Raw genomic sequence first — 12344 nt, forward strand, 5'->3', positions numbered from 1 at the left:
CAATGTACCGAAAACTATCATTAATTTACTATATTCACAATTACGATAGAAATTAGATTATTTTAAGATTCCATAAGTTTCCATCGCTTTCTCTCTTTCGACTTTCTCAATCACAGAAGTTTATTACGGTTTTAATTTGTCCCTATCTTTGCTAAATAATTTTGTCAAGTAATTGCGAATGTGCGTAACGACGCGAGTCTAGGCGCGGTGCGGTGGGAGGCGAGAGCGGCCATTGATGCGAGTCTAGACGCGGTGCTGCGGGACGTGAGGGCGGCGAAGCACAGGCAGCGGCGCCGCTTCTCCTCCTTCTCCCTGCCGCCGGCAGCCAATGCTTCACACAGTGGGCCGCGCTACGAGCGGCTCGGCTCTTCCTACGGCGCGCCGCGGCGCGCTCTCATTCGCACAATTAAAAAAATTGATATCTCGATTATTTGTAAACCTAACCCAAGAAAATATTGGACCTGTATGTTCATCTCGATCCCTTCTACCTTTTTACGAGTGGTGGTCCACATGCGTTGGGACACCCTGTATATCGGGATTGACTTTGTGTTGCAAAATAAATTAATCACGGTTATTAAGATGAGATACGGTAATGGCTCGTGCCAAGCAAACATGTAGTGTGAGTTAATTCACTCCGTGTACCTTACGCGAGTCAGCGAATTAAAGATACTTTTGATCTCAATATATAATTACTGAATTTACATGTGACACGTGCTCTGTATATCGAGATTGACTTCGTGTAGCAATACGCGTAAATCACGTTATTTATATAATAATACGTATTATGCACACTGCAGTTCATTACTGATTGTAAAAACAAAGGAAGCCTTAGTACGAAATGAGCTGCGCTGCGAAGTGAACCGCGCGCGTTTTGGCTATTATATCTGCGATTGGTCGATACTCGCGCGATAAAGAAGGATGGCACTGCCTAATCTCTATCGTACATTAGTTAACGCAAGCCGTATATCAATCGATCAATCGCAGATATAGTAGCCGAAACGTGTGCAGTTTATGTCGTACCAAACCTTTTCCAGAAAGAAAAGAGGATAAGACAAACTGTGTAAGAAATTTAGCTAAAACGAACAGGCATAATTTATTCTTACATTCAGTATCAACTGCAGTATGCATAACACGTATTATGATGTAAATAACGTGATTATTGCTACACGAAATCAATCTCGATATACAGAGTGAACATAACACGTGTTATATATAAGTTCAGTAATTATTGAGATCAATCTCAAGTATCTTTAATTCGCTGACTCGCCTAAGGTACACGGAGTGAACCTCACGCTACATGTTTATTACTTGGCACGAGTCTTATCTTAATGACCGTGATTAATTTATTTTAATTGCAACACAAAGTCAATCCCGATATATACACAGAGTGAGAGGGAAGACGCTGTTAAACTTAATTTATTTTAATTGCAACACAAAGTCAATCCCGATATATACACAGAGTGAGAGGGAAGACGCTGTTAAACTTAATTGCCAGGACAAATTTATTAGGATATTTCTAGGACATTTCTTTGAATAATGCCAAAGTCGATGCTAGAGTAAGAGTAAGTATTATCCTCGATTAATAATAGATAATATATTTATCAGTAACTTTTATTACCAAAGATTAATTTGTAATACATATAATAGTACAGATTTAAAAATATATAAATTTTGTTTGTAGGAAGGACAGACATATATGTATTTTGTCGTTTTTGGGGGATGAATGGTGCGCTACCATACTTTTTGGATTTTAGTAAAATCTCAAGTTTTAAAATGGCCACCCAAAAATAAAAATCCTACAAAAGAGAGTAAGAGAGGACCTAAACCTCAAGAAAACTGATCAAGAATTATGTATACCAAATTATTAGGTCCGTTTGGTATGTAATTTATAAATATAATAATATATATATTTTTTTTTTCTAACATGACTTGTAGAGATAAATAATATATTTCATATTTAACATTATACAGATACTTTTGAAGATGCAAGAGAAATAGAAAACAGCACATTAGATATTTCAACTAATGACGCAGAAATGCCCACAGAAGCAACACAAATGCATACTGATGGTGGAAAGGTTCCACAAAAAAGGGAAATTCAAAAATCATCTCGTTTTTGTCGGTCTTCCTTGTCCTCTTCTCCTTCTGAGACAAAAGGGGAAAATCTATTAAAGGTACAAAACATTGACAAAGAAAAAAACCAATGTTCGATAAACCAAACAGTTAAAAATGAGACAACAAGAAGTACATGTAAGTTACAATAATTTTTCTTTTTTAAATTTTTATATATTTAGATAACAATAATTAAAGTATATTTTTATAGATATTCATAAATCTCCATCAAATTATAAATTATAAGATAAAAGATTAATACAGCATATGCCAAAAAATAAAAATAAACAGTCATCCAAAGAATATAATGATTTATTCCTTGTAAAATATTAAAAATAAAAAATAAAAAATTTTTTATTTTTTCAATTAATATAGGTTAATATTTGTTTATTACTAGATTGTACTGAGGAAGAACTTAGTGAAGTGAATAGCGATCCTTTATTGTATGGAAATTTTTTTCCACAGGATTTTATTCAAAAAAATAATTTCGAAAAAGCTGAAGATACAATGATAGATAAAGGTATAAAGTTTTTAAAATAAAATTTTATATAATTTACATAATTTTATATCAGTTATATTAAAAAATTATGGAAATAAAACTATTTTCAATATAATTTATATATAAATTAAATATAACTTACTAATAAATTTATTAAAAATTAAATGTGGTTGTATTAAAAAATTATAGAAATAAAACTATTTTAAATATAATTCGTATATAAATATAACTCACTAATAAATTCACTATAAACTAAATGTATCAGTTATTCAGATTAAAACTTATAAATGTAATAAATATTTGTTTTATTAATAATTTGAAACATAATTAAAATCTATAAAATGTGTTATAAAATAATAATCATTTCTGTTTTATTTTATTTAATAATGTATTATTACAGATTCTTTATGCATCACGGAAACTAAATCAAAAGCGTCATCAAAACCAACTATTACGAGTACTGTTGTAACAAGTAAGTTCTTAATATATATATTCTATCCTTTAATACTTTTAAAGTTATAAAGTGTGTTGTAAGCCGATTACAACTATATCTATTAAAATTGCGACACGCATCTTTCGAAAGACGTTGCAAGAAGCACCTCTTTCGAAAGACGCACAAGAATCCGCCGCGCTCACGGAAGCCCCAATTAACTTCCGTGAGATTACAACAGCGCACTCGGAAGCAGTTCGTATCGCCCTAGAAATAGGCCCTACGCTGCAAAATCAAACCGCAAGGCTACCGCGTTCCGATGTCGAAACGCTTAGCCTCGCGGAAGCTATCGACGCCCGGTCACTGGCCCCCGAAATTGTGCCACATATCATAATATATAAACGCGACCACGCCGTGACCGAGCGGAGAGAAACATAACAACGTCCGAGCCTCGTCGCGTACTATACACCTTATCGCGAGTGATACCTAACACCATCACAGCTGATTGTAAGCGCAAGAAACAGAAATAAAGACAACGAACAAGCACGTAAGAAGCGTCTTCTTTTTTCTTATACACCGAGCCGAACCATCACCCTTTGGGTCCCAACCCTTCAGGCAGAACGATCCCAACTACCGACGGGAAAGAATTCCCAAAACGAGCAAACGCTCACAACAAGTGTTTAGATATATATAAATTTTGGAAATTTTTTAAATTTCCCCAAAAAAGTTTTTATAAAACATCCTATTTTTTAGTTTATATTTTATAACTTTATTATACATATTCATTACTAGTTTACTTGTACTCTTTTCTTTTTATAATAAACATTAAACTTATTTTAATCTTATTTTTTACAGGTATACCGTTACCTGCTGGAATTTTTTCTAATAACGTTAATGATAACGATCAATTGTCGAATAATGAAAATAATATACAAAGGTTTTAAATCTGAATAGAGAGATATTCAACAAGAAGCAGATAGATCACGAATACAAACGCCATTAGAAAAAACAAACTAGAAGCAAGAAATAGATTATAGTCATCATGATCATGAGTGTTGTAGTAAGTTTCAATATTTATTATTTCTAGGATTTAGAAGTTTTAATAACCATATTAATATAACGGCTTATAATTCGAATTAATAACTACTATGTACTAATTGATCCAACATCTTTTCTTTTGATCATAATGATTATTTAAATACAAACATATTTTGTTATTCTTAATATTAGAATCAATCTCTCTTTTGATAGATATAAGAAATTGTAAATAAGTATCAAGTAATAGGGTTCATATTTGAACGATTATTACAATGAAAAAAATTTTTTAGATCCGGTAGTATATGATTGTTATTATTCTTTATAAGAAATTATTAGTTTACAAAAATTAGATAGTAATATTAATATGATTTAAGCACAAAATTTATTTCTGTTTTCTCTATCATAAAGAGAAAAAAAGAACGTTATTTTAATTAAAATTATGCAATGATTAAATAAAATGTTTCAGAAAATAAAAAAAAATAGTACCATTAATTATCTTGTAGGAAATATAATTAACTATTTAAAATTGATTGTACTATAAAATAAATTTTATTTATGTAACAAAAATGTATTAATAAAAAAGTAATTATATAATTAAAGCATGATACTTGTTTATTAAAATATTATTGTAAAGGAAATTTTTTACTAATATAATTTATATATAATCATGCCATTTGTTAGTAGTATTGGTAGATTTATTTTCTATTAAGTTGTTAATTTATTATTATATATATATTTTTTTTTCTTTGAACAGGCATTTGTTGAAACATTAAAAAAATTTTACACAGTCCTAGCAATACAACAAATACTTTTAAACTCAATTTTTGTCAGATGCAAGAGGAAAATATAGATTTCAATTTGCCAATCTGGAATATTAACCGGTTACAGGAATTTAATAAAAAACTCAGTGAGTGTTCTACTCGATTGCAATATGTAAGTATTGTTTATTAGTAAACTTTGTACCACATATTTCATTAATTTTCTTTTTATATTTTTTTTTATTTCTTTATTTGTTGATTTTTTAATACTTAAAAACATTAACAGTTCTGAAAAGATGTTAAATGTATTGTTATTTTATACAAGCAAAAAACTAATTAAAATATGGACATAAACTAAAATAATGTTATTTTGTAAAAACAAATACAAAGTATTAAAATTTAATAAAAAGTTATTTAAAAATAATAGAAACAAGAATTAATAAGTTGTAAAATAATAAACTGAGAGAAAATGCTCTCTACTAATTTTCAATGATTTTTATTCATAAACGTGTAAATTTATAGTCAGAAATATTCTTTAAAATCATTAATACTATTACAACTTAATAATTGATTGTTACAATCAAATTAAAACATTTACATTCTATTAAAACAAACGTCTTATTTGCGTATATTAACAAAATATAATAAGTTTCGTTTGTCATATTAAATTTATTTACATATTTCTTTAGAATTAGTGTTTTTTGTAAGCAAAATAATTTAAATTTAAAAACGCCCACAATTCATTAACACACCAATAAAATTCTTGCTAAATTTTTTTATGGTAAAATTGTTAAAATAAAAATTATTAAATATTGTTTTCAGCGACTCTTGTTGCTAATAGAAATATTTCTATCGCCGATGTCCAGAAAGTTAAATCATCAAATTATGGTTGTAACACGCAAGCAATGGTATTGATCAACGAAGAAAAAAAGAAAATAAGCCACTGTTATGTAGGATATAATTAAGAAAAAAACTTAATGTCGAAAACTCAAGTCAATTATCTAAATTTCAGCCAGAATGTTCCTTTTGTGTTATTGGTTATATGATATTGCGCATTTTTATGCTCTGGTGAAAATGTAAAATCGGAGCGTAAGTCGAATGTAAATTAAGGGAGAGTAATAGAAGCGTTAACAAACCTTCTACGAAGCGTAAATTGAAACAATGAAATATAAAAGAAGCGTTAACACTTCTTTTATATTTCATTGCTTCAATTTACGCTTCGTAGAAGGTTTGTTAACGCTTCTATTACTCTCCCTTTACATTCGACTTACGCTCCGGTTTTACATTTTCACCAGGGTGATTTGCGATAACGTATATGCATCTCGTTTGTTTCGGTAAAGATTAGGAATAAGTACTTAGCGTAATAAAGTAATAGAGAAATAAATAAAAAGAGAAATTTGACAATGTCATAGATTAAAAAAAATTAATTAATATATTATAATATATATTTTTAAATTTTTTGATACGTATGTCCGTATTTATACGTTACACATTTTCTTAATTTGCTGTATGTATAAGCGGTAAAAAGCAATATGAATTTCCGTACGGAATACAGACAGCTTTTGTACAAACGTCATCAAAATTAAAAGTTTGTACATTTGACCACTTATTTCCTACAACAATGTTAAAATGTAATGAACTTATAGGATAATGTTCAAGTTCAACTGCATTTAATAAAGTTTTTCCTTTTAAAATAATATTATTATTAATTACACATATATTTTTTATGGATAAAATGTTATTTTTTAAATAACAAAAATTGTCGTTAATTTTTTTTTACTGAAAGTGTGAAATCTTTGTAAATAATATTGTTATATGAAGAAATTTTTGCTTTTTCCGACATTTGGCATTAAAATTTTTTACTTGTGGTTTTGAAATAGTATCTGTTTTTTTTATAAAATCACACTTAGTCCGTTCAATTATTCTATTAAACAGTTGTTGCAATGGTCTTTCACCTTTTTTTAAATGTGTTTTTTATACTATATAAGAAACTTTCAAAACGAAAACTACTAAAGGTATCTAAGTGGTCAAATTTTGTAACATCATGAGATAAATGTATTAAGTTGTGAACATTATAAATCATGAATTCTTCTCCATATAACTGTTTGGATGTTTTTACAAAGTAAATTAATAAATCTTTAGCATACTCGTTATTAGTGATACAATCAGTTTCATGGCATAAAATTCTAATTGCACAATGCAATACGTTAAAATGTATCATATACTTATCAGACAAATAATTTTGTAATACAACGGGACCTATATACAGGGAGTCCCAGAGCATACTGGTCACTGTTCATAAAAAGGTAGATGGGATTGAGATGAACATAAAAGTTCAATATTGTTGTGGGTTTGGTCTGCTAATAATCGAGATATAAATTTTTTTAATTATGCGAATGAGAGCGCGCCTTGCGCGCCGAAAGAAGGGCTCGAGCCGCTCGAGCCATAGCACGGCCTACTGTTTCAAGCATTGGCTGCCGGCGGCGGCGGGGGAAAGAAGGAGAAGCGTGGCGTCGTCGCCGTTCCCACGTCTCGCCGCACCGCGCCTAAGCTCGCGTCGATGGCTGCTACGCACACTCACGATTATATGACGAGATTATGAATTATTAATAAAAATAGGACAAATTCAAATCGTAATAAATTTCTGTAAATAAGAAAGTTGAAAGAGAGAAATCGATGGAAACGTATGGAACCTGCAAATAATATAATATTTGCCGCAAATTCTCTCATCGTTTTTTATGGAACATTAAATTAATGAAGATTTATCACGATTGATTCTTTATACATTCTCCTTTCGTAACCATCTTATTAGAAAATTACGAAATGCACGAAATACTATCCCTAATATGCACTCTTTGTAAAATAACACGATAGAAAAATATTCACGTTTGATCTAACGACTTCAGGATAAATTATTCGATGCGACTTCTACGGTAATTATAGGTAATTAGAGATCAATGTTATGTCAAGTATCGTTAGTATGGTTAACTACAAAGGATTTTCTCTTGTATATGATAGAGAACTTCGAGTTTCTTCTATCGTTAATACATTATGAGTCACTGAACATCTGTCGTAATTCATAATGCAATTAAAGGTAGAAGAAACTCTGAATTCTTTTATTCATTATTTAATTTTTTATTTACTCTTGATTCGTATGTAAAATTGAACTTTGTACTTTTATACTTTGTAATTTAGCAGGAATATCTTTCCCTCTAAAGTATTTACAGAAACACGATAAACGTCATTTTCAACAACAGTTCCAATCAATATTATTAGAGTTTCATTAAATGTCATAAAATTTTTTTAACAAGATTACTATTTTTTAACATTTTTAACATTAAACACGATACGACACTCAGAAAGAAAGTATTGTGCTGATTATTTATCGCAGTTTTAGTGATAATTTTTGATAATTTTTTTTTCGATCGTGTGTAACACTAAAAATATAAAGAAATGATAATTGTTAAAACTTTATTTAAATTACACATAATGAAAGTAGAATAATACAAACTAAAGATGTTGTTAAACGTGGTAATATTTATTGTATTTGTGTACTACGTAGTGCTTGAGAGGGAAAGAGGAAGAGAGAGAGAGAGAGAGAGAGAGAGAGAGAGAGAGAGAGAGAGAGAGAGAGAGAGAGAGAGAGAGAGAGAGAGAGAGAGAGAGAGAGAGAGGGAGGGAGAGAGAGGTGTCATACTAAAATGCGCGAAATATAGTATGTATGTTACACTCTCTGTTATAACACAGAAAAATATTCCCTCTTGATGTAACGATTTCACGATAGCTTAGGCGCGATGCTACGATAATTATGCTTAAAAATTAATGTTCAATATCATGTATTGTTAACACAACGAAGGATTTTCTTTTATAACCATAGAAAACTTACAGTTTCTTCTACCTTTAATTGCATTATTAATTACGACAGATTTTCAGTGACTTATAATGTATTAACGATAGAAGAAATTCGAAATTCTCTATCATATACAAGAGAAAATCATTTCTAGTTAACCATACTAACGATACTTGACATGACATTGATCTCTAATTACCTATAATTACCGTAGAAGTTGCATCGAATAATTTATCCTGAAGTCGTTAGATCAAACGTGAATATTTTTCTATCGTGTTATTTTACAAAGAGTGCATATTAGGGATAGTATTTCGTGCATTTCGTAATTTTCTAATAAGATGGTTACGAAAGGAGAATGTATAAAGAATCAATCGTGATAAATCTTCGTTAATTTAATATTCCATAAACAACGATGAGAGAATTTGATGCGGCAAATATTATATTATTTGCAGGTTCCATACGTTTCCATCGCTTTCTCTCTTTCGACTTTCTTCTTTACAAAAGTTTATCACGATTTAAATTTGTCCTATTTTTATTAATAATTTATAATCTCGTCATGTAATCGCGAGTGTGCGTAGCAGCCATCGACGCGAGCTTTGGCGCGGTGCGGCGAGACGTGGGAACGGCGACGACGCCACGCTTCTCCTTCTTTCCCCCGCCGCCGCCGGCAGCCAATGCTTGAAACAGTAGGCCGTGCTATGGCTCGAGCGGCTCGAGCCCTTCCTTCGGCGCGCTCTCATTCGCATAATTTAAAAAATTTATATCTCGATTATTAGCAGACCAAACCCACAACAATATTGAACTTTTATGTTCATCTCGATCCCATCTACCTTTTTATGAACAGTGACCAGTATGCTCTGGGACTCCCTGTATAATAAAAATAGCCGTAACTCGGTAGCTTTTCATCGATCAATTTCGTCCAAACTACGAGTTTTTCGTTGAAATTCTGATGGAATCCATTTTGAAATTAGATTTAAATTTGTAGATATTTCTTTTATAATATTCGCACTAAATTTGACAGGCTTTAAATCTCCTCTGATAAAAATTAGTAGCATTTTTTTTACGACACCAAGACAAACGAGATGCATGTAATCTAATGGAAATTGACTGACCATTCCTAATTTTATTTCTTCGAAGATAGATGTTGCAGTGTGATGATCATCATTTGCACGTTCAATAAAGTTTGCATCAGTTCTTAATTCTGCATTGAGATCAGGAAATATCATTCTATGGCAGATGTATTTACCTTGTTGCATACATTTTGAACATCCAAAGTAACCATTAAATCCTTTTATACACGTTACAAAAGATCGAGCCGGTGTATCACAGATGACTGCCCTAATTGTTACTTTAAAATGTAAATTATTATCAAACTGGAAACCTTCTTCATATAATGTTTTATATTCTTTAATAAAATCTTGAAGAAATATATTGGGACAGTTTGGCTTATTATATCCGTGATAAGCACCGACAACAAATGGTTCAGCAACTATTGGATAGATTTGACCCAATATTGGATATAATTGACTTCTTGAACTTTTTGCCAGTGGTAATCCGTCTATATTAATGTTTATTTTAATATCATGAGATATTTTATTTGCATCTAAAGCTTTCAATTGATCAATTAGGGCATTCTTTAAACCATAATGCAAATATTGACCTGGCAATACATCACGTAATATAACATTTTTTGGTGTATGTAAAAGTGTTCGTGAATCGAATGGGAGATCATTCGCTAATATTTTGTACATTTTTTAATATTTTTAATAAAGCTCCTGTTGCTTCATGACTGATATTATATTGACACACCCATTGCATTAATTCTTTTTTAACAGATAATTTATGTTTCCTTTTATCACTCTCTTGTATTAATGTAGAGTTAATAATAATCTCTGATTCAGTCTCCATTTTATTTGGTGTAACTTGATGTATACATTCATTTTCATGATCATGATTAATCAGCGGCTCAATCTTTATTCCATTAGTTGAATCTTGACGTATGTGATGTTCATCTTTGTAATCATCAGTTTCAACTATCATATAATTTTCTTCCGCCGATGAATTCGCAAGAAGTACTTTATTAATTTTTTCTTTTAAATTACATATTGGATTACACATTTGACGAAGTCTTCGATTTTTTGGCTCTTACATAAGTTTCTAAATGGTTTTTGCTCCATCTTAAAATTAATTTAATTATTGTTTATTAACCTTCTTAACTTTAAATATATAACTTTTAAATTATTACCCAGCAAATAACAAAATATATATAACTTATATAGGAAATTATAACAACATCACAGCAATATTACAACATTGCTGCAATGTTCTGTGTTTGCTGGGTACTAATAACACAGGCACACAAAAAAAAAGTGGTTGGTCCGGCGGACTAGACTAGTCAATCCTTATGTATTTCGACCCGCTGAATCCGAATCCAATGTCAGAATTGCAAAGTTAGCTCGCATTTTCTAACCTCAAAAAAAAAATTTTTTTAAATGTTGGTCTGGCGAACCAGACTAGTCTATCCTTATGTATTTTGACCCGCTGAATCCAAATCCAAGGTCAGAATTGCTGAAATGACTCATTTTTTCCTAACCTCAAAAAAAAATTTTTTTTTAACGTTAGTCCGGCGGACCAGACTAATCTATTTTTATGTATTTTGACCCGCTGAATCCAAATTCAAGGTCAGAATTGCTAAATTGGCTCATTTTTTCCTAACCTCAAAAAAAATTTTTTTTTAACGTTGGTCCGACAGACCAGACTAATCTATTTTTATGTATTTTGACCCGCTGAATCCAAATTCAAGGTCAGAATTGCTAAATTGGCTCATTTTTTCCTAACCTCAAAAAAACATCTTATAAAAGCAGTTTAGGTCACAAATGTATAATCCGGAGCGTGCAGGCTTGCGTAACCACATTATCCGGGGAAAATTCCATACGTATGACAAGTTTGAGCTTCTGTGAATAAATAGCGTAGAAAATTCACTCCCTTTTTCTATTATATCTAACTCTTTTATTCTGGAAGGTTCTGTGCAATGGCTTTCTCTTACGTTTCTTCCCTTTCACAGAGACATCACGTTTGAGCGTCCAGCAGAAATCAGCCATCATATTCACATCCCATTTGCCTTGATATCGAAACTCCATCTCCTTGATGTCCTGATGAAATCTTTCTCCCTGTTCTTCACTATAATCACCTAGATTTTCTGGGAAGTAGTCGATATGAGAATCTAAGAAATGCAACTTAAGATTCATTAGGCAACCTAGTTTTTTATAGTTCTCCATCATTTCCGCCACCTTTTGTCTGTAATCTTGACTTTTGTGGTTTCCTAAAAAATTTTCTGTGACACCTTTGAAACTCAGCCATGCTGCTCTCTCATCTTCATTCATTTTGGTAACAAAATTGTCGTCTCTCAACATTTTACGTATTTGAGGTCCATCAAAAATTCCTTCTCGCAATTTTGCATCAGAGATGTTGGGAAATTTTTCTTGTAAATACTGGTAGCATTCACCATTTTTATTCAGAGCTTTCACCCATTGTTTCATGAGTCCTAATTTGATATGAAGAGGTGGAAGAAGAACTTTTGAAGGCTCAACTAACGATTCATTTATGATATTTTTAGACCCAGGTTGCAGAGACGTTCTTGTCGGCCATTCTTTTCTA

General features: G+C 31.0%; 1 protein-coding gene across 2 annotated transcripts; it reads left to right on the top strand.

Moving 5' to 3' along the window:
* The first annotated feature begins 480 nt into the window (after positions 1–480).
* Positions 481–5773, top strand: LOC118646052 (tubulin-specific chaperone C-like). Of its 2 annotated transcripts, XM_036288325.1 has the most exons (8): positions 481–1562; positions 1682–1877; positions 1972–2250; positions 2510–2632; positions 3012–3083; positions 3897–4101; positions 4834–5012; positions 5660–5773. In XM_036288325.1, exons 2-6 carry the CDS (start codon positions 1850–1852, stop codon positions 3983–3985), a joined length of 591 nt encoding a protein of 196 aa, XP_036144218.1. In that variant the 5' UTR covers positions 481–1562; positions 1682–1849; the 3' UTR covers positions 3986–4101; positions 4834–5012; positions 5660–5773. The 2 variants fall into 2 exon arrangements, with proteins under 2 accessions (XP_036144218.1, XP_036144217.1); XM_036288324.1 differs by having other exon boundaries at positions 481–1877.
* The last annotated feature ends 6571 nt before the right edge of the window (positions 5774–12344 follow it).

Source organism: Monomorium pharaonis, chromosome 6, assembly GCF_013373865.1.
Source record: "Monomorium pharaonis isolate MP-MQ-018 chromosome 6, ASM1337386v2, whole genome shotgun sequence".
Taxonomy (NCBI): Eukaryota; Metazoa; Arthropoda; class Insecta; order Hymenoptera; family Formicidae; genus Monomorium; species Monomorium pharaonis.